This window comes from Mustela putorius, unplaced genomic scaffold (genome assembly GCF_011764305.1).
Source record: "Mustela putorius furo isolate JIRA1106 unplaced genomic scaffold, ASM1176430v1.1 tig00000831_pilon_pilon_pilon, whole genome shotgun sequence".
NCBI lineage: Eukaryota > Metazoa > Chordata > Mammalia > Carnivora > Mustelidae > Mustela > Mustela putorius.
The window spans coordinates 1,842,259-1,865,568 of record NW_025421490.1 but is presented as its reverse complement, the minus strand read 5'-3'; the positions used below and the strand labels follow the sequence as shown (position 1 = coordinate 1,865,568).

Below are 23,310 nucleotides of genomic sequence, written 5' to 3'. Positions count from 1 at the left end.
CTCGGTCAGTAGAGCATGTGACTCTTGATTTGGGGGTTATGAGTTTGAGCCCCCTGTTGGGCACAGAGATCACTTAAAAATAACATCTTAGAGGGGCGCCTGGGTGGCTCAGTGGGTTAAGCCTTTGCCTTTGGCTCGGGTGGTGATTTCAGGGTCCTGGGATTGAGCCCCGCATCGGGCTCTCTGCTCAGCAGAGAGCCTGCTTCCCCCCTCTCTCTGCCTGCCTCTCTGCCTACTTGTGATCTCTCTCTCTGTCAAATAAATAAATAAATAAAATCTTCCCTTTCTGAAAGGGAAAAGATTTCTATTGCAAACACATGAGTGATTAATGATTATTTTTTTGAAGGATAATGGAAATAGAATATTGTATTAGTTCAGGTATACAACATAGTGATTTGGTATCTATACACGAGGAAACGGTCACTGTAATAAATTAGTTAGCTGTATTCCCTAAGTTGTGCACCGTAATCCCATGTCTTATTTATTTTCTAACTGGAAGTTTGTACCTCTTAATCCCCCCTTCACCCAGTTTGCCTACCTCCCCATGCCTGTGCTCACTGGCAACCACCAGTTTGTTCTCAGCATTTGTCAGTCTGTTTCTCTTCTGCTTAGTTTGTTTTCCTTTTAAATTTCACATGTAAGTGAAATCCTATGGTATTTGTCCTTCCACCTGACTTCTTTCGCTTTTGCTTCTTTTTTTTTTATGGCTGAGTATATATATGTATATGCACACACATACAATGGATTATTTTATATATGTGCATCTCCTTGAATGGACAATAAATTATTAATTCATTGAGAACGTTCTTTTCTTTTACATCACTAAAAGATCTTACATTTGACACATTAAAAAGAATTGGGTTGTAATATGTTATAAAATGTATAAGCTCTCATTTTTTTTTTAACCCTCATATTTTGAGACTTATACTGGTAAACCACAACCTAACTATACTAATAAAATATACTAAATATACTAATAAAAATAATAGAAATACTACTACTAAAGGCAAGAAAGCACATTTTGTATTTGCCTTCCACACAACTGACAAAGCTGCAAACATTTCCTACAACCTGAGGGAGTCTTGGGCCTGACATCTGATATATTTGCCCGAGACTGTTTTTTTCTCTTACGTAGCTAATACAGCGTGACGAGGAATTCTTAGGCACGTAGTGGACATGCACGTGTGCGCATGCATGTGCTTTGTGGGGATGGAGCATGGATAGAAATAACAAGATAATCTAAATGAAATCAGGCCATTACTTCTAGACAAAGTATTAATTTTCAGATTCTGAAGCAGCCTCTGGGCGGACAATTAAGTTAAAACAAACAACAAATGTTTCAGCTATTGGCAGAGTTTTAGGAAGAAGGAAGGGCAGGGAAAGAGAAGAGTGATGACAAGGACATGAATTTTTGTGCCTCTAGGTACCATGATTCCATTCGGACATGGCAAGAATCCTCGGAGAGGGCGCTGCCCGGGAGAAAAAAGGCCGGAGAGAAGTTGCTGGTTACCCTGGGGAACTCCTGACAAAGCGACCTGAGCTGCACAGTCTTGCTAGGCTTCTACACAGAGCAGTGCCGTTCGTGTGAGACTCAGTCATCTACTTTGTCCCCAGGTAGGGGCCAAGAGCGGCCAGCTGCTGGGGGACAGGTCTGCCCACCCCCCCCTCCCAGCCTGTGCTCCAGCCCACCCACCAGCCACAGCAGGCCTGGGCAGGCTCAGAAGGTATCCCTGCTCTTTATGTGGTTCGTACTAGCAAACACAGAACAGACAGGGATAACCAGTGTAGCATTCCATGGTTCTTCAAGAAGAAGAAGAAAAAAAAAAATTCAGGCAAAAGTTTAGTGAAAGCAAATTTACTATTTCACTGTTCAGGAAGGAAAAAAGAAAGGCAGAAAAAAGTCTTTACCTGCAAGATTCATGGCACCTAATTCATTGTTTCAGCAAAAATTTTGGGTGGCGTTTTATTTTTGGTAGATGGGGAGATCCTGGGGGTTAGCGATGCCTGGGGGCCCTTCAGGAGATTGTCTGGATTCTAAGACCAGTTTCTCACCAGCTGGTCCCCAAAGCCTTCAGTGCACCATGAAACGAGAATGTGCAAAGGGAAGAGACAGGGGTTTACGCTCCAAACAACAAGGTCCTTACATTGAAAAGGGGTCCCAGGGAGGTCCCACTAAGGCTAGCGACCTAGCAGGAGTGGGCTGTGCGTCAGAGCATGGGCTGGGTTGCAAAGTATGTGTCCAATGCTGAGAATAAAAATTCTTCACATTCTTGGGAAGAAATGAGGACAGAAACGGATCTATCTGTGACCTTCTGGAATGCTGCACATTTGATGCCCAACAGCACAGTGAGTGAGGACCAGGCCGAGACCGGGCTGGTGTGATGGGGCGGAAGCCAAGACCCTCGAGGGACACCACGCATCTGTCCTGCAGGCCACCATCTGCCCTGTCGCCTCACTCAGCACTGCTCTGAGGAGAAGCCTGAAGTACATGAGCAGTGGCGGTGTGCCGCCCCCTCCTAAGCCCTCGCCGGAGTCAGCTGTCTGACCACCCTTTCCTCGCACAGTGGGCACCGGGTAGGGGAAGTGGGAACCACTATGGAGTGCAGAGGCTGGGAGGAAGAGGGCAGTCAGTGCCACGTGCTTCTCACTAGGGCTCATTTCCCACAAAGATGATGGGGGACACAGCAGCCGAGAGCCAAAGACGGGTGTCTCCCCACCCGTCTTTGGTAGATGGGGATTGCAACTGGGGAGACCAGATCTCCACTCCGCACCAGATCAAGGCTCATCACTCAGCCTATCACTGATGTCACCTAACCTCTCCAGGGTGTCGAGGGAGGGAGGGAAGGAAGAAAGAAAGGTGAGAGGGAGTGAGAAGGGAAAAGGAAAGGGATATATATTAGAAGCGATAATTGTAATGCATCTCCTCTAATAATTCTGATAATCGTAACTGGCTAAGCCAGTAAGAAAGAAAAGTCCCAACTCGAAGTCTGTATGATATCTAGGGGCAGAATTCTTGCCACAAGTCATTTTTTGGATCTCTGCCATTTGGAGAATGTGAAAGACCTACAGATCCTTCGGGCTTGGAATTGCCAAAGTACTCTATGTCTAGTTACTGTAAAAATAAATGTTTCAAATGAAGCAATTAGCAGGGAACTAGAAGTTAGTGGGAGAAACGACTTGGCTGAAGGTAAGCAGGAGAGTAAAGGAGGTTTGCGTAGAATGGGGTGTTGGTGGAGTCCACCCCTAACCTCTGCTTCTGATGATTTTGGGGGGGAGGGGAGTGAGGGCAGAAGGGTTCCTATATTGACCCAGGTTATGAAGCATTTAAAATGCAAAAAAAATATGTATTTTTTAAAGTAGGCTCCATGCCCCACATGGGCTTGAATTCAGGACCCTGAGATCAAGACCTGAGCTTGAGATCAAGAGACAGATGTTTAGAGGCGCCTGGGCGGCTCAGTGGGTTAGGCCTCTGCCTTCAGCTCAGGTCATGATCCCCGGGTCCTGGGATGGAGCCCCACCATTGGGCTCTCTGCTCAGCAAGGAGCCTGCTTCTCCTTCCCTCCTCTCTGCTTGCCTCTCTGCCTACTTGTGATCTCTGTATGTCAAATAAATAAATAAAACCTTTAAAAAATTTATTAAAAAAAAAAAAAGAGAGAGACAGATGTTTAACCAACCGAGCAACCTGGGCAGCCCAAAAGATCACTTTTTAAATGAGTATGAATTAAGGAAGAAAAGGATACAATTAGAAACATAAATATGCACACATTCTGTATTATTTAATCCAAAGACAGTTATTATTTTCAAAGAACAGGTCCAATAAAGGAGTAAGTGACAACCTGTACGACCAAGAAGGACAGACTCAGGGAGGCCTCAAGGTCTCTTCCAATGAAGGCGTCTGAGTGTCTTCTGTAGCATAGGAAAGAGGGTGACAGTTTGTCTTTTAGTGTTCTGTGTGTCCTTTTCCTGACATGTTTCCTTCTGTTTGCTTCAGATGTTGAGATGACTGAAGTACTTTCCCTGGCATGGCCCAAGATGCTTTTATATTTGTGATGATGTCCTGTGGCAAGCTCCGTCTGGAAACCAACCAGCCCCTCCCTCCTGCTCTAATGCCGACACAACAGGTGGTCACTCCCACCGGCTGCCAGAAAGGGAAGGCCACTAGGAGTGAGGTCATCCAGCCTCATGACTGAGGAGGGTAAGGGACGAGCTAAAGGTTACGCTGTAAAAAGGTGAGCCAGCTCTAAGACCCAGATACAGACTGCTAGTCCTCGTCAGGCTCTCTTTGAACACGTGACTCCACCAGCACAGCTTAAAATGAACACAAGGTTTTATAGATGACTTGCATCAATGACAAAGACTAGACACATCTAGAGCCGTGATGGTGACCCCAGAGTTCAGCTACCACAACTGGCTAAAAATGTGCATCCTTTATGATGGCAGAGAAGGCAAGGTCCTAACATTGTGCGGTGTGAGTTAATCACACGATGCTTAAATGTGTTATACTTCTTAATTGAATTTTATTGCCTTTTTGTTCAAATTATGGTTCTTTCATTTTTATGAAACGATGAATAAAAGAGTGTTTCTTTCTTATCCATTTTAATCAAGGGCAGAAAATAAATGTTCCAGACTTCTAGAGACATTTTAAAAATGTAAATTCCATAAATCTCCAAAAAGGGTTTGCATTATGAGGATCTACATGGCTTGTAGCTGTTTCGTGACTGTCAAGTCATTTAGAACTAGCCCGAGGTTGGGTCCGTAGACCATGAATAACAACAGGACAGCTTTGTAAGAAAAATCACATTACTCCAGTTAAAGATAAATGACGTCTGACGAAGGGCTTGGTATTACGGATGACCCTTTCCTTTAACACTGAAGACCCCATTTAATCTAACCCTCTATTATAAAATTATACCTTTTTCTTAAAAGGGGTGCAAGCTGCATCAGTGTCTCTGGATTGAAGAGCAGTTTAAATAAGCCCGTGGGTTTATGTTGCATCCAAGAAGGCTTTACAAGACCTAATCTTCTCTAAACCTGTTATGCTCTCTGGTTCAGCAGAGCTTCCTAATTGTAGCTATTAGTTCCCCTTTTTTGTGGTCTGTTCTGTCAATAGAGTATTGAGTGATCAGTAAATTAAGCCCAACCAGCAGCCGACACGTCGAAGCAGACGCTAAATCATAGCTCGGCTGCCCTTATTCATCATTAGTATCTGTGGGACAGCTTCTAAACACAGGGCTAGGATTTAGCGTGACGCACATTTGTGTCATTCTCAAATTTCCATACTGTACAATCAGGTATGTGAGGGGTTTTTTTCTTTTTTTCTTTTCTAGGCAACAGGTGTGTTCTTGGAACAAAGTTCAACCCCCCACTTCTGGCTTATGTGAGAGGCAGCAGCTGCAAGCTCAATGTCAATGACACATGGTTCCATAAGAGAGAAAAAATAAACCATTTGCTCAGTGTATGAAAGTCATGGGCAGATGGACAACGGCTGCCTGGGCTCTCTTTGTGTTGTAGAATCGGAGGCTGAACTTCTGGATGACAAGCTTTGTTTCCCTTCCATCCTTCCTTCCTAAGCTCCTTCCTTTTCTTTTCTCTCTTTTCTTCTTTTCTCTTCCTCTCTTCTCCCCCCCCACCCCTTTCTTTTCCTCCTCTCTCTCCCTCTCTTTTTTCTTTCCTTCTTTCTCTCCTTACCTTCCTTCTTTCACTTAAAAAAAACCCACTAGTGAAAAATAATTTTTTAAAGCATTTTGCATCCGTTATCGAGAACAGTCCCACTGAGTCCTACTGTTTTCAGGCTGATGAGTGGAGAGAAGAAAAAGCTTAATATGAATGAAGCGACACTTTATTTATAACTTGCTTTGTTCTGAAAGGAATCGAAAGGAACTGTTTACTATGGAATTTGGAGAGACTTACTTAGTATGCAAACTCTACATGTTTTCTAATGCAAAATTAAATATATCTATTAATAGGCCTCTTTATTCTTTAGTAAAACACTTCTCTACATGGTTCTGGGAGCTATTACTAATGAGAGTTATAATGCACTCTGTATCTCAGAAACACAATGTCAATGTGAATTAATAGTAATAATAATGAGGGGCACCTGGGTGGTGCAGTTGGTTAAGTGGCTGACTCTTGATTTTGGCTCAGGTCATGATCTTGGGGTCGTGGGACTGAACCCTGCGTTGGGCTCCACGTCCGGTGCAGTCAGCTTGGGATCTGCCATTTCCCTCTGCCTCTGCCCCTCCCACTCATGCTCTTTCTTTTCAAATACCTAAATAAATAAGATCTTAAAAAAATAATAACAAATAAGATCTTAAAAAAATAGTGACAATAATGACCCAATTGTAACAGAGTTCAAGACAATAAAGGTCTGTCAGTCACTCGAGAATCTCTTTTAGTGTATTGGCAGCAATAGTCCATTTTATGTGTGGTTTTCAGGTACCGTCACTCCTCAGAACAGAAGCAGCTCAGCCACTATCTTACTGTGTACACCGTTTCTTACGAACAAACCCATTAAAGTTTGAGAGCAGGCCAGAGCAATTACTGAGCTCTATGACACATTTGAAGCGAACACGTCTTATTACGCAGACTTTTCTAGAACTCATGAACATCAGAGCTTCCCCTCTTTTGCCAATGGCATTTCAATAGGCATATTTAATAAAAACGGAGGTCATGAGGAGAATCTTCATTTTTCTCAGATGTGATGAACAAATGCATTGCAAATGTGATGAGAGAAGCACCTATTAATTACAATTCTGGAAACTCTGGTATAACCCGAGTCACCAGATCGTGTGGAAGACTGGTGTTGGGTGTTGCAGGTAATGTCTAATTGGGGGACAAGTAAGAGAGAGTCCCTTTTTATGTTTTTTTTTTTTTTTCCCTTTACCGCAAACCACAGCTTTATTCAAGAATCAGATTTTCTGTGAATCTACACTGAAAATGGTTTTGCCATTGCTGAGAAATCCATAAGCAGATGGATTTGGAATTTAATCCTCTGTGAGAAACAAAGGCAAATAAAAAAGAAGAACCTGGTGATAGATTTCTTTTAGGTTTCTAATTGGTTTGGCTATTACATTGGATTTTCACTCAATGCATGTAAATAATGACTGCTCTCAAGGATGATGCTCAACATTTTAAATGTAAAAAAGAAATGTCTAAAACTGGGAAGATGGCCGAGATATCATTATAGGTCTTTCCCAATCCAAAGATTTTTAAATTCTATGGCTTTGCTTTTCCTCGGGCTGCACTTTTTCACTGTAGTAAACACACATAATACAAAAGCTTCCATCTTAACCATTTTTAAACATACAGTTCAGTAGTGTTATGTATATTCATGCTGTTTCACAACAGATCTCCAGAACTTTTTCTGGAGTTTAGTTTTCACTGCAAAATGAAAACTCCGTCCCCATTAAACAAGTTCCCATTTCTCCTGTCCCCCAACCCCAAGGAGCTACCATTCTACTTAATGCATTTATGAGTTTGACTAATCAGATAGCTCAAATAAATCATAGATACCTCATGGAAGTAGAACCATACAGCATTTGTCCTTCTGCGACTGGCTTATTTCACTGAGCATAACATCCTCGGTATATCCACATGATAGCACATGTCAGAATTTCCTTCCTTTTCAAAGCTGAATAATATACCCTTGTACATACAGACCGCATTGTGTTTACTCTTCCTCCACCAACAGACATTCGGGTAGCTTCCACCTCTTGGCTATTGTGAACAATGCTGCTTTGAACTTGGGTGTACAAACACCTCTTCAAGATCTTGCTTTCAATTTCTCTGGGTCTATGCCCAGCAGTGGGATATTCCATCCTGGTTGCACCATTTTTCATTCCTGCCAGCAGTGCACCAGGGTCCCAGTTTCCCCATATCTTCACCCGCCTCTGTCATTTTGGGTTTTTTTAAATAGTAATCATAGTAGTCATCTTCTCCACAGACAACAAGAGAAGAAAGTACTCACCTGAGTCTCCACATCACCAGCAAGGATCCTACTCTTCTTTAAAAACTCTGCCACCATGTTGTTCATCAGCTTATCAAAGGCTTCCACCGAGGGTGCCACACCTTTGGAAGAAGCACATTCGTCAGTTCCCAAGAGTTTAAAGAAAAGCTAGTACTGCTTTGCCATAGGAACTATGGAAGCTTAATATCACTCATGCCATTCTCATTCTTTTCACCAGGGCATTCATTCACTCAGTACTTAGGAAACATTTCTCAATGGCTCCAGGCTCAAGAAAACAATGCTTTGCTATTTTTCATCCACTTGAGTAAGCACTTTCACTTACATACTAATTTATTTCTGCCTCAAACTCATGAGGTAGGTAGCATCACACTTTTACCCATGAAGAAATGGAGATACAATCAGGGCACGTGACTTGACCAAAGCTATAGGTCAAACTGAGCGGCGATCCAAAAACTGACACAAGCCTTATTGATACGACCTTGCAAACAGTTACCAAGATCGCCCACGACAATGAAAAGGCAATAACAAACTCCGGGCAAATAAATGGGAAAAGAACAGCAGTGTCACATGTTCCGTTCTGCCCTGTCCTCACTTTCTGGGGGGGGTAGGAAGTTGGAGGCATGGAAAGGACTGCTGAGCTAACTCACATTAAGGTTTTTTTTTCTCCTTTTTTTTGATTTTTAAGATTTTATTTATTTATTTGACAGACAGAGATCACAAGTAGGCAGAGAGGTAGGCAGAGAGAGAGGAAGGGAAGCAGGCTCCCTGCTGAGCAGAGAGCCTAATGCGGGACTCGATCCCAGGACCCTGGGATCATGACCTGAGCCGAAGGCAGAGGCTTTAACCCACTGAGCCACCCAGGTGCCCCTCACATTAAGTTTTGATCTGACAACTTATTGTCAAAACCAAGTGACATCAGCCCAACCTGGCATGCTCTGCTTCTCTTCTCCCGCCTTTAAACTGAGAGAAAAACTGTGTCTTAGTCCCAGATTTCAGGACCCTAATATTGAGAAACTCAACCCCACAGACAATTAAAATTCCAACCAGGGGTGCCCAGGTGGCTCAGTCAGTTAAGCATCTGACTTCAGCTCAGGGCATGATCCTGGGGTCCTGGAATGGAGCTCTGCATCAGGCTCCCTGCTCAGTGGGCAGTCTGGTTCTCCCTCTCCCTCTGCCTCCCCACTCATGCTCTCTCTTTCTCTCAAGTAAGTAAGTAAATAAATAAATTAAGTAAAATCTTAAAAAAATATCCAAACCAAAACCTAAGATTCCCTTCTCATACTCTACTGAAGTATCCCTCCTCATAAACGTGTAGGATAAAGCTTCCTTGCTTTCCCAGAGGCCCAGAGGGTGATGAAAACAGTTTTTGACAGCGCTATTTAACAGCAGCGCACCTGCGATCTAACATCTAAGGAGGCTATTGAAGCTGAGTTACCTTAATGTTCACAATATAGTACGTTATCAACTACTGAACATAAAAGGGGAGATATGCCCAAAGATTCCTTATGGATCCATCTGGAAACAGATCAATCCATTTGTTGCTGGGGGAGACGCCTCAGAGGACTCTGTTACGTGTCTAAAGTGGGAGAATTTTAGGAACACGACAAAGCACTCTACCTAGCAGAAGGAATGTCCTTTCATCACTCGGCTCTGCTCAGACCTCCTCTGGGCAGCCTTTAACGACCTGTCTTTCCCTACAACATGCACCTTGTGAGCACCTTAATCAAAGCATCTGTGGCCATGAATGGCAATGCACAGAGACTAAAGAGTCTGGAGGATTCTGACTGTATGTAATTCATCTTAAGATTTCCTTGCACGTAACACATAGTACTTGTCACTTGGCGGGCATGCAGAAATACTTCTTCAGCGGTTGAACCAAACTTACCTGATTGTCAGGGGGAAAAAAAGAAAGAAAACACATCGTAAAACCCAACAGAGCCGCAGGCTCATGCGGGCAGTCCTCTGATCTGTGCACATTGCAGATGTGTAATGGATGGGATTTCATCTAAAAGTTTCTTTTTACCTTCAAATGTTTCCCTAAACTTTAGTTACAACATCACTGTTATAATGATGTTTATGTTTAAAGCAAGAGGTTGTCCTCAAGGATTTGTTAAAAACAGAGTTTAGGAGATCATCAAGGCTCACGAAATTAAGAAGAAATGAAACCAGTGCTGCTGAGGATGAGCGAACTTTAAAGGACGGGTATCTTCCAGGTATTTCGCTACTTATCCTTCTTCCGAAATGACCCTACTCCATTTCAAACAGAATAATAAATTACTGGCTAAGTTGTTTTGAAACACCTAACTTTAATAAATGGTTTAGAATGATTTGCTGTATCAGAACGTACCTGTTTAAATACCTAAGTAATTTAATTACCTGCCTTCTGATTTTGTTGACCTATTAATTTCCCCCCAAAATTATTTCTCTAACAAAGAAAATACAAAGTGCAGCCCAGCAAGCACCTCTTTAAGTCATGTGAGGTTCAAACTACGGAGGGATTTCTTTCCCCCTTCATTCAACAACACTACATGGTCTCCTGAGAGTTGGAGTTTAACTTTATTTTCTGCATTCACAGGCTCTACATTTGTGGTCAGCACTTGTAAAGAAATGTCTTTTGATCACTTATGTCAAAGACATAAGGAAACCAAGTTACTGAAGGGAACATGAAAATATTTTCTTACAAAGGAGGTTGACTGGATCTCATATACCAACCATACCGCTAACAAAAAGAGGCTTAAAATGACATCATAGATGTATCTCAGTTGATGTGGAAGAAACCTGCAGGCCCTTGGCAGCCTCCCTTTAAACAACACCCCCTTTCAACTCATTCAAAGCATTTTAATTTTCATTCTGTTTCAGGGGGGGGAGGAGGGGACCAGCCCCTACATTTGTGCTCACACAGTCATTTTTGTCCCAAGGCGTGCAACACAAGGCAAGGTTCCAAATATGCCTGAAATTCTAGAAGCACCAATGGGAACCTTGCCTGGTGAAAGCTTTTTTTTTTTTTTTTTTTTTTAAGCCCCCATTCCCCAAGGCTTTTCCCAGCCCCCAAAGCCTGATAGGATTCAAAATGGGTCAGATAAGGAGGAAATGTACTTGACACAAGAATAGAGCTGCCAGATGAAATGCAGAACCCCCAGTTACATTTGAATTTCAAATAAACAATGAATACATTTTTAGGATAAGTGTGTAACCATGCAGTATATCCCATGCAATATTTGGAACACACTTATGCCAAAAAAAAAAAAAAGTAGTTCATCTAAAATTCAAATGTAACTGGGTGTCCTGTATTTTAATTTTGCTAAGTCTATGACCTCAGACAAGAAGGAACTGAAAAAATGACTGTGGATAACTTAGAGAGTTTGTCATATATGGTGTCCTTAGTGTTAACTTCTTATGTTATGTAGTTAACTTTTTATGTTTGATCATATAATATTTTTAAATCTTTTTTTTTTTCAAATGTGGCATTGGCACACAAGGTTAAAGGCACATTTGATTAGAAGTAAGCACAAGTAAAACAATGCGATGTAATCATGTTACTTGAAACCAATGTTTGCCTTCACCTCAGACTCCTTTCCTTCCCAATTATAGTTCTTAAATTTAATGACTTGTTCTCTTTAAAATTAAAATCGACAGAATGATAATTCCTTCCCATTGACACTGTAATTGAGAACATTAATTTCTCTTTGATAATTACTCAGATAATATATTTATAGTCACTATGGAATGCGGAACATTATAAACACTAAAACAAAAGAATGATGATATTTGGCATATAGATCATGCTCTTAATAGGCACAGATAACCGGTTAATTTTTGTGGATTGTGGGTTGGAACATTCTGCCTTTCCCTTTTTCAGGGGTGGCTTGCATCTGGCTAATGTCATGGTCACATATAAGGGAAGGGGTACAGAAGCTGAAGGAAGTCGGCAAAAATATTTCTGGAGAACTAAGTGATGGGGACAACATTAAGCGACCCTCATGGAGACCAGTAATGACAACAGTTTGTGTCCCTACCTCCAATGACACCATTAATCTCCCCGCAGTCCCCAGGAGGCCGGTGGGACCCCGCAGACAGCAGCTCCAGTCGGCCGACCACCCGCTCCAGCCTCTCCATCAGTGCCTGCATCTCTGCCATTCTAGAAAAACACAGGCGCAAACAGGAGTCCGTGTGAATGTCAGGGAGGATTAGCAAGCCGACGCCAGTAAACTTAACAGCAGCAAGAAGGAAAATAAAAATTGCTCAGGATGGCTTTAATTACCTAGATAGTATTTCTACACAGCAGGAAAACAGGTGAAATTCCAAAAAACATAGAACTTGGAACAAAAAACCCCTGCCAAGTATATTGATCTTATATTCAATTCAATGAAAATATTCTTATTATTCATTCAATTCAATGGCATTTATAAGCCCCATATGTAATGCACAAGAAATTCACTCCCTATGCCATTAACAAGTGTCTGGTTGGATGCTTCCTGTGCTATGATACAATCTATGTCTAGCATATACTTAAAAGCCTGTGAACATGTATCTCACGGTTAATGTTGCCAACTTTTATCCTACTAAATGGTAGGAACATATTTTAACTACTTCCAGTGACTCCTTCTGTGCAAGTATAACTCTCCAGGGGATACTAAACCTACTGATAATTGTTTATTTACTCAATTAGCTTCAGTCAAACAGCCCAGTGCGGAACTATGAGTTTATAAAATTACATCGTTTAGCAGGCAAATGGGTTTTTACCTCCAAGAGCTCTACCTGTTTTCTATATACCACTACCTTTAGCATTTCTGTTGATGGATTATTTCAGATTACAATTATTTTGAAGGGTGGAGGTTTTAAATTAAAATATCAAGAATGTTTATTTCCTTGGACAAAATTTAGGTCCAGGGGCAGGGGGTGGTTTCTGGAGACAGGGAGCTTCAGTGACCCAGCAGTCTCAGTGGGGAGCACCTGGGTTTGACACTGAATAAGGGAACGGACACTGGATAAGAGTGGGGTTGGGTATCTATCCTTCCTACTTCCAAACACTCCTTCAAGAGCTACACTGAGTGTACACAGGTAGTACCTTGAAATTTTGTTTTAAAGATTTTATTTATTTCTTTGACAGAGATCACAAGTAGACAGAGAGGGAGGCAGGTGGTGGGGGAAGCAGGCTCCCTGCTGAGCAGAGAGCCCGATGCAGGGCTCAATGCCAGGACCCTGAGATCATGACCTAAGCCGAAATCAGAGGCTTAGCCCACTGAGCCACCCAGCTGCCCCAGTACCTTGAAATTTGTTGGCCCTATAACATAACGCTATGGAGGCGACCCCTGAGGAATGGAACCCAATTTAATTTGGCCGGGCTCATGAGATCCAATGTTGAGGTACCACAGCTCCCACTGTACACCTTGTAACTATTTTTGGCAAAATCAGTTTCCTGCCCCAGAGAGAATAAACCATGCCTCATCTTAATCAGTGTCTGTCGTTCTCACTCTTGCAAACTTTCCAAGCATCATCTTGAGCCAAGGAGGACTGGCATGCTCCCATATCAGAGACAGTGCTGCCCCAGAGGGTGCATAAATATTATCGCTCTAAGACGTGCAACATTTCTTATTTCTGCAAGGAACCAGGTAATGCATTTTCTTTTCTTTTTTGCATTTTGTATTTCACTAGTTTTGAGCTTAAACATAATGACTTGCCATGGCCATATTTAAAAACAAGGTTATATTCCTCAAAACACGTGGATAGCTCTGTTACTCTGCATCTAAATGTCAGACGGTCATCAGATACGGATGGGGGAGTTCACTGTCTATTTTGGAAGTCATCTCTAAAGCTGCCAGCAGCTATTCCTTCAAAATATGGGGCAGTATTCTCTGCACAGCTGAGATCAGCATCTAATCCCAAGGGGATTCAAAATTAGCAGTTTCTCATCTATTCTTTTCCTCTTAACGTCAGAACTTTTGATTCTATTGCAATTGAAGAAGAAAAAAAGGGAAGAAGAAATTTAATTGAGCCCTTTACGTAATCTTGCAAGGGAACTGGGTATCCTGTAGGTGGGTGAAGGCCATTTGAGAGATGATAAAAGCCCCTCAAATCTTTTAATAGTTGTCCATCTGTTCACAGTTATCTATGTTCCCTGTTACTCAACTTGCCAAATGTTACTGTCATAGACCTAGCCCATACTAGGGGGAAAAAATTTGTTTGCTTTGTTTGCGAACCTCCCGATGCCCCAACAGAGAGGCACCAACCACCTCCAGAGGCTCCCAGCGCCGTCTCGGAGGGCCTGTTACATTTCACACTTAGGACGACTGTCCCCGACTGTGGCTTAATCAGCCTCCCTGACAAGACTCCAACTCACACTATCTAATAGCACTCCATATGTTGAGAGACAACAGGAGTTAGTCCACAAACCGCAGGGCTGGGCTGATTGGTATGGAATGCAGTCTAAAAGCAAATCAGATGTCACTTCGTGTAAAATCACCACGGACTGTGGAGTCTGGTCACAGCCTCTTAAGAGACCAAAACACAGCTCATGCACGGAAGCTGTAAAGATACCTCTAGATTTAAAATTTGAGAACCGTTTCTAAGAGAAACAGAAGAATGTATCAATGAAAGAACGCTCCAGGATGTCGGAAACATACACGATAGCATTTCCCAGGGAGAAGGACGGGGCCCGAGATGGCTGACCCCTCCTCTCCCAAAACACACGCACGTGCTTCTCCCCACATGCGCCCTCAGCTGCTATCCTGGCTCTCAAGAATGAAGAAAGAACAAGGCAGCAGATTCTCCACATTCTTCCCAGGCAGTTCCATTTGCCTTGGTTTTTCAAAGTAGATTGAGCCAAGTTTTCATGAAGAGGTGGGGGCCGGGAATTAAGAATTAGGCTGAGGAAAGGGACAGGGCAGGGGCTGGAGACAGTAAGGTCAGGGTAAGGAATGAGTCGAAGCCAGGCCCACGGACAGATGAGCTCGGACCAGGAAGCCAACGGAAGAGGGGGATACAAGAGAGCTGGACATAAGATGTTCTAAGAATCAGATGAGAAGCAGAGAGAAGCCAGACACACAGCTGGACAATCAAGAACTTAGGTCAAGGGCACCTGGAGGGTTCAGTTGGTTGAGTGTCTGACTTTGGGTTTCAGCTCAGGTCTTGATCTCAGGGCCATGAGATCGAGCCCTGTGTTGGGATCCATTGGAGCTCAGCAGGAAGTCTGCTTGGGATTCTCTCTCCCTCTTTCTCTGCTCTCCCCCTCCCTGCTCTCTGTCTCTCAAATAGATAAAATTTTTTTAAAAGAGCCTAGGGGAGACGATGAGCCCCAACTTGGCCCCTACTGTCCAGTCCTCCTATTCAGGCAAAAGCCAACGCCAATCTGAGGACTCCTACAACCTCTGGCTTACAGCAGATAAACACAATCATCTGGTCAGGTGTGAGGGTATCTGGAAAGGAAAAAGGAGAGGAACACAAAAGTTCACAACTTTCTCTTCTGAATGATCTGTTGTTGGAAATTACACTTGACGTGAATCTCAGTTCCTTGTTTTCTATTAATTTGGGAGTACTCTTTTTTGAGCTCCCTTAGAATAGGACGTGTAACTCATCTTACTTACCATTTTTTTCCTCATTTGAATTCTCCCCTCCCTTTTCCCCTTTTAAAGTTTAACTTTTTAAACATGCACAGAATTTAAAGAGTCACCAGTTCTACAAGGCTTATTACAAAAACACAACAGTCCCCCCGCTGCCCCCTTCCACTTTTGTAGTGAGACTCAACCGATCCCCAGTAGCTGAGCTATTGCTTTTACTAATTACCTCTTATGTATGCAACATGCTCCTCTCTTTACGTCTTGTTTTTCTTCCGTTCTAGGCATTATTCACTGAGTTCCCACCAAAACCAAGAGGGTTCACATTCTGCTTGCCTAATCCCCACCATCACATGCGCGCATACTTCCCTGTGCCCCGACTATTGTGTCACAATGTCTGTGTGACCAATCATCGGTGTCAACACAATTATGACCATTCACAGCTGAGTCATGACGTCTCTTAAGGTCAGTCTCCATTTTTTGTTTTGTTTTGTTTTCACAACCTGCTTTCCTATAGCCATGTGGTTCAGCTTCTCTGTTTTCTACATACTTAATCCTGATTCACCTCTGAACACTTCCCCCAGTTGTGGAAATCTCCTTTTGAGCGGGCCAAACACATCTGGAATGCTATTAGGTCCTTCTTCTCAGAGGTTTTCTCTTCTGGAGAGTCACTCTGAGGGCTCGGGCGCTCTGTAGGCTCTGTGACCAGAGATCTGCTTATACCTTCCCCCATGAGGCATCTCCCCCTCTCTCTTATGTAGTATTGCCTGCTTTTTGGATTCTGTATCCTCCTATTTCTTGTACTTCCTTAACTGTCTTCTTAATTTCAGAGCACTGTCTTCTGAAAAAGTACATGAAAGCACAATTGTTTATTGGAGAACACGCAAGTTGGAAATTATCTTTATTTTTCCCTCACACCTGATTGATGGTTTGTAGAACTCCAGGCTGGAAGGCTTCCTCAGAATTTTCAAGAGGTTGCTCCACCAGGTTCTAGCTTCCTAGGTTACTGTGGACGGGTCTAAAGCCGTTCTGGTTTTCTGATTCTTCATCCTTTTGACACAACCTTTGTTTTCCCTTCTGGAGGGAGTTTCTGGGGTCTTTGTCCTCAGGGGTTTGGGCTTTCACAGCAAATATACCTTGTGGTTGACCAGATGTTTTTTGTCTTTTTTTAAAGATTTTTTATTTATCTATTTGACAGAGATCACAAGTAGGCAGAGAGGCAGGCAGAGAGAGGAAGGGAAACAGGCTCTCTGCTGAGCGGAAAGCCCTATGCGGGGCTCAATCCCAGGACCCTGGGATCACGACCCAAGCTGAAGGCAGAGGCTCTAACACACTGAGCCACGCAGGCGCCCCTGTTTTTTTGTTTTTTAAGTAGGCTCCATGCCCAACATGGAGTCCAATGTGGGGCCCAAACTCATGACCCTGAGATCAAGACCTGAGCTGAAATCAAGTCAGATGTTTAACCGACTGAGCCACCCAGATACCCCTCAAATGTTTACTTTAAACATGATTTTCCAGAGGTGTGGGAAAGATAGGAAGATGGGCACTGCATATTGTACCTCTGGGTGAGTTTAAAAACTACATTTTGGGGTGGTTTTTTTTTTTTTTTTTTCAAATAAAGTAGTTAGGATTCTAAATATTTAAACAATTTAAACTCCTTTCACAGTAATGGCACACATTTACAAATATTTCATGCACTTCAGTAAGAACATAGCCGGTGAATTTTCTCTCATATATTGTCTTGGAAGGCTAAGGCGTTCTGGAGGCATTTTCCTAGGAGAAAAGATAGTTGTCATCATTTAAAAAATTATTTTTGCCTCCTTGGTCATTTTATAAGACCCATCCTTAAAGCATAGATATTCAGTTCCTGATACTAGTTTTATGTCCGGTGTTCTGTCAATAGGCAATGACTACTCTAACACAGTAAGAGATAGCATTCCTATTCTTTCCCACAGTAGTTTCCAGAAAGGGAGAATTCCCCACACTTGCAAACATTTTATAAGGTCTCAATCATTTTGCCCCCCTCCTTTTAAAGTAGACTTCATGCTCATCGTGGAGCCCAAAGTGGAGCCCAAACCCAAGACCCAGAGATCAAGACTTGAGGTGAGATCAAGAGCCAGATGCTTAACCAACTGAGCCACCCAGGTGCCCCCATTTAGTCCATTTTTAACCAGGGCTGTTCATAGGGGACCCTGGTTTTGGAATCACCAGCTGCAGGTCTTTGGGGAAGAGCTTAGTTTTGCTATGCTTTAGTTACTACCCGTCCATAGAGTTGCTAGGACATGGGTAGAAAGGCATACAAAGCCTGTCACATGGTCGGTGACAAACGTGTCAGCTACTGTTATGAAGTCATCCCATCTGCTTTGCTCTCAGTGGAAACAGATCTACAAACCACTAGATCAAGACTTTGTTTATTTTAAATGCTGTGCAATCACCTAAAAGACTGGTCAACAGAGTTGTTAAATCATTAGGGTGTATACCTGAAGCTAACTATGCTTCAGTAAAAAATTAAAAAAAAAAATAAGTAAAGTAAAATAACATAACATTAAAAAAAAAAAAAAAACCTGGCCAATGGAAATGACTAGCTAAAAATTTCAGGTATACCTTATAATTATACCCTTAAGATTTTTTTTTTCAGTGTTTCATTTTCCTCTGTTCCCATACTTACTCTACCAAGGGTTTTTTGTTTGTTTGTTTTCCTGTTAGAAAGGGACGGAAAGAAAGAGACACAGGGAGGGGCAGAGGAAGAGGGAGAGAGAATCGTAAGCAGGCTCCACGCCTAACTTGGAGCCGGACATGGGGCTTGATCTCACCACCCTAAGATCATGACCTGAGCTGAAATCAAAAGTCAGACACTGAACTGACTGAGCCACCCAAGTGCCCCTTCACTGAGATTTCTAACGTGTCATGATTTCTAATGCGTAATGGTTACTATAAAATGAAAGCGTAGGGGCGCCTAGGTGGTTCGGATGGTTGAGTCAGCCTAGGCTCAGGTCATGATCCTGCTGGGGTCCAGCTGGGTACCAGGGTCCCTGCTCAGCGTGGAGCCTGCTTCTCCTTCTTCTTACATCCCCTCCATCTTCCCTATGCTCCCGCCAAAATAAACCAGCAAAATCTTAAAATAAACAAAACAAAAATTGGGGTACGTAATCAGTAGTTTTGTAGTCACAAATATTCCCCCAAGCATTCAAAAATTCAGAAATAATCAACAGATCGTGTACCAGTTTTAGGCGCATTGCATAATGATCTGATGTACGGACCCTGCAGTCCTCCTCTACCCACCGGGATACAGTCCTCCACCCTCAGTGGAAGCCTAGAACCACAGATAGTGCCAAGCCTTATACATACCATGCTTTTTCCTAGAGGTACATACTTATGACCAAGTTTACTATATATCTGATATATATATCAGAGTATATATTTATCTCTGATATACATATCGGAGTAAGAGATTAAGAACAATAGCTAAGAGGCGCCTGGGTGGCTCAGTGGTTAAGGCCTCTGCCTTCAGCTCAGGTCATGATCTCAGGGTCCTGGGATCGAGCCCCGCATCGGGCTCTCTGCTCCGCGGGGAGCCTGCTTCCTCCTCTCTCTGCCTGCGTCTCTGCTTACTTGTGATCTCTCTCTGTCAAATAAATAAATAAAATCTTTAAAAAAATAAAAAGTGCTCATTTAAAAAAAAAAGAACAATAGCTAATAATAAAACACAATAATAGCTAATAATAAATAGAACAATTACAACAATATACTGTACTATAATACAAGTTAGGTAACTATGACCTTTCTCTGTCTCATTAGGTCTTTCGGATGGTACCCACCCTCCTTCCTGTGACGACGCGAGGTGTCCAAGTGCCAGCACGATGAGATGAAGGGAGGTGAGTGATGCAGGCGCCGTGGCGACAGCACAAGGTCACTGCAGACCTTGTAGCATCAGAAAGAGGATCACCTGCTTCCCCACCGCGACTGACCACAGGCAACCGACAGCCGCAGGTGAGGGGTGACCACTGTCCGCTGCACGATGGCCCCCACGAGAGGCTCAATGAACCCTCGACACACACAGGTACAAGTTTTTGTCTTGCAGTAAGAACTTTTGGCATCTCCTCTCTTAGCAACTTTCAAAAATACAACACTGGACTGTTAATCCCAATCACCCTGCTGTACGTGACACCCCCAGGACTTACTGATCCTATAACCGGAGGCCCCTACGCATTTTTATAATGACTCATTTGCTTTTACACCGTCCTCTGCTAAGGACACAAACCCAAACTCTGCAGAAGCATGTTTCGAAGACAACACTCCTTCATCCCTCATCCAGATCACCTTGTGCTCCGTGGTAAGGGGTCCGCTAAGACCCAGCTACTTCGTTATAAAAAGTTATAAAAAGCAATTCTCAAAGCTGCCTTGAAAACCGACTCCCCAGGGTATGGAGTACGTGGTGATAAGCCCAGAATAACGCCTCTTTGTCTGGGTCACATTCCCAGCATCCATAAGACACCCAGCTCAATTAAAACACCGTCTCTCTCTCTGGGGCGCCTGGGGGGCTCAGGGGGTTAAAACTTCTGCCTTCAGTTCAGGTCATGATCTCAGGGTCCTGGGATCGAGCCCCGCATCGGGCTCTCTGCTCAGCGGGGAGCCTGCTTCCTCTTCTCTCTCTGCCTGCCTCTCTGCCTACTTGTGATCTCCGTCTGTCAAATAAATAAATAAAGTCTTTAAAAAAAACAAAAAACAAAAAACAGTCTCTGGCCATGCTTTCTGCTAGCACGTGCACACCATGCCTCCCAAGGAAACGAGTCTGAGCCCTTCACGGGCTGACATCTCACCTTTTACTCTTCCCGCATCGCCCGCGGAGTCCTGCCTGCTGCCATGTACACAGGGAATTCTATAAATATTTTTTGATTGACTAATTAATTGGCTACCACTCCCCGCCTTCCCTTGCCCGCCCACTCACTGGCATAATCCCAGATCAGGTGGCAAGCCAGATTTTCACAGGAGCAGTTTCCATTTTGAAGAAGACACTGGCTTAGTTTTCCCCACTGAACACCACAGTGGCTTCCTCCCATGGTTCACACGAGCGCCCCTGTTCTCTGGAATGTGAACCCTGCGTTTTCCATTAGCACCTGTTTTCTTCAGGGCTTCAGGAATGTTTAAAAGTCCACATTGTCGGGGCGCCTGGGTGGCTCAGTGGGTTCAGCCGCTGCCTTCAGCTTGGGTCATGATCTCAGGGTCCTGGGATCGAGCCCCACATCGGGCTCTCTGCTCAGCAGGGAGCCTGCTTCCTCCTCTCTCTCTCTCTCTGCCTGCCTCTCTGCCTACTTGTGATCTCTGTCAAATAAATAAATAAAATCTTAAAAAAAAAAAAAAAAGTCCACATTGTCCGAAGGGTTTTGTAAATGCCTCACAGCAAGTTCATAAAACAAGCAGGGGAGAACCCTACTATGATAATATTTTCATGTTCACAATGGCTGTGTTTTCCAGGTTCTAGCTTGCTGGTTGAGGTCAACCTCACTAGGCTGAAGGTACAGAAATAACTGTGGTGAGCGTTTCTCCTCAGACTCTATAAGGGAGACCTAGATCCAAGGGCTTCCAAAGATCATGAGTCTAAGCTTAAACAGAAAGTGGACTTGGACTGACAGGAGGAGATGACTTTTTAACCTTCTCCTATGTTGAGACTGGGCTGCTGGTTATATGTGAGCTCTCCCGAGCCAGTAAAGTCACAATGGATTACTTTCTCTATAAATCCGCCCAGATTAAAAAAATACATATATTTGTTGAACCACCATCAAACCAGGCTGCCCTAGGTGTTAATTTCTCTTTATCATGAGTGTAACAATGACCTTCTTTCCTTTCTCCAGAAGCTCCCAATCACTGGGAGAAGAATTGTGTGGTTAACCATCATGTAACCACGGGATAATAGTTACGCGTAGAAGGAAAAAGCCATGGTCTTCCCTCCTTCATTCATTGATTGGCTCACTCAATATGCTGGTTTCGTTCAGTTAGTTCCCACTATCTGCCAAACACAAGGGGCATGGGTAGAAAATAAAGTGGCATCAAAATGCAATTCTTGCCCAGCTGCCTTGCGATGGGGCGGCAGTAGACCTTGCTCAGTCAAGCTGGGGAATTGTTTTTCTAAGAAGATATGTTCGTGTTGCCAAGATGCCTGCCTTTATATTTTTGCTTACTCTCCTACTGGGCATTCTTGGAGCCAGTTTCTCACCAAACAGGAAAAAAAAAAAAAAAAAAAAAAAGCCATCATTTTCTCTTCATTGCTAAGAAGTTTCAAGAGTCTCTGAATTTTGAAACAGTAAAACCAGAATAGGAAAGATCAGAGAGTTACATAAATAAAAGAACACCTTAAATGTTTCACAGAACTGGAGAAAACACAAGATCCTGAATGGCTAATGGATTCCTCCAAAACCTCTAATAAAGTTCCAGTGCAGAGAAAAAAAGCAAAGTGTCTTCTGCTGGACTTGGGAAAGGACCTCACCCCAGCCCCCTCCATCTCAGCGGATTCCAAAGACCCACTCACAGAGACAAGCCATGCCTCCCCAAACATGCCCCCCCCCCACCGTGCTGTTCCCAACTGCCTCGGGGTCCTTCCCAACACTGCTGCACCAATACTCTGCAACTCAACTCCTTCGCGAGGCCACCCACGGTCTCACAGGTCAGGGGTAACCTCTCTTCACCACCTGCCATTCACTTCCTGTCATCACAACCAAATCCAGAGTGGGGCAGAGAAGGGCAAAACCACCACGTGTAGAAAGGACCTCCCCTTTCCATTTGTCCTCTCTGCTCTGGTGGTCTCACTTCTCAGGAGGGTCCCTGATCAGTCTTGTGATAGAAATATCTTTCCTCTAAGTTGGAATCTCTGAAGATTAGGGGCAAGAACTCATAGCTTGATCTCGTGGAAAAAGTATTTTGGCATCAGAGGTCCTTGATTTCAGATTCCAGCCCCTTAACTGGCAGCTTCCATAACTCCGGGCAGACGTCTTAACCCATGTGAGTCTCAATGTATTCATGTCTAATATATGAATTCCTTCCTTCTTCTTCATTGACCAGTTTAAGAGAATTGTATGCAAATGTGTTTTTGAGATGTGTCCCGTGCTGGCTGCTGGAGCTACACAGACGGAGAAGACACGGATTCCTCAGGGGGTCATGATCTCCTTCAGGAACGGACGGTTTGGCTGCTGGGGACAGTCCAGCACTCCAGGATGCCAGGCAGCAGGGAACGGGGCCATCTCGGCAGGAAAGAGCCCAGCGGGAACCGAGGCCATGGGGGAGGTCTAAGTATATCTTGAAGGCTGGCTCTGCGCCCTGACTTGGGGTGGTGCTGTTTACGGGTAAGGACAGAGCCATAAAATGCTAGAGTCTGAACACTGAGTGGGACCAGGACAGATCCCTATTTCATTCTCCTATCATGAAATGTGAACTACTCTCTTAGCGAAATGTGAGGCAAAGACCCTTCACTGAAGAGAAGTTCCCTCCTCAGCTCACTCCAGGCCCTTTCTAAGCTCCTGTGGTGCTGGGCAAACAAACGGGTGCTGCCCGTTTGCTCTTGCTTTAGGCCACGGAGCAAGTGTAGTTCAAAAAGGTGTTTCTAGGAGGACTTCAAGGGCCATATTGTGGCACTGGGAAAAGAGGAACCTTAGAGACCCCACTAGACTACCACAGCCTGGGAAGGGTTTCTAGGGACCTTCCGTCCCTCCATAAAACAAAATGAATTGCTCTCCCTGTGCTCAGTTGTAAGAACTCTTACAACTCAGAAATAAGACAAAAACTCCAACTTAAAAATGG

The 23,310-nt window shown here is 43.6% G+C and overlaps 1 protein-coding gene across 2 annotated transcripts in view; it reads right to left on the bottom strand.

Annotated features, from left to right (window-relative positions):
• The window catches only part of CAP2 (cyclase associated actin cytoskeleton regulatory protein 2), a 139,339-nt gene that overhangs the window by 101,214 nt on the left and 14,815 nt on the right, over positions 1-23,310 (bottom strand). Inside the window, exons 1-3 of one of the 2 annotated variants that reach the window (XM_004761279.2) lie at positions 15,749-15,892; positions 11,983-12,104; positions 7,967-8,067 (exon numbers count right to left, since the gene is read on the bottom strand). In XM_004761279.2, coding sequence (XP_004761336.1) covers positions 7,967-8,067; positions 11,983-12,104; positions 15,749-15,807 — 282 coding nt within the window. In that variant the 5' untranslated portion in view covers positions 15,808-15,892. Of the gene's footprint in view, positions 1-7,966; positions 8,068-11,982; positions 12,105-15,748; positions 15,893-23,310 lie in introns of those variants that run through there. The other variant, XM_045085059.1, reaches the window with a different exon arrangement.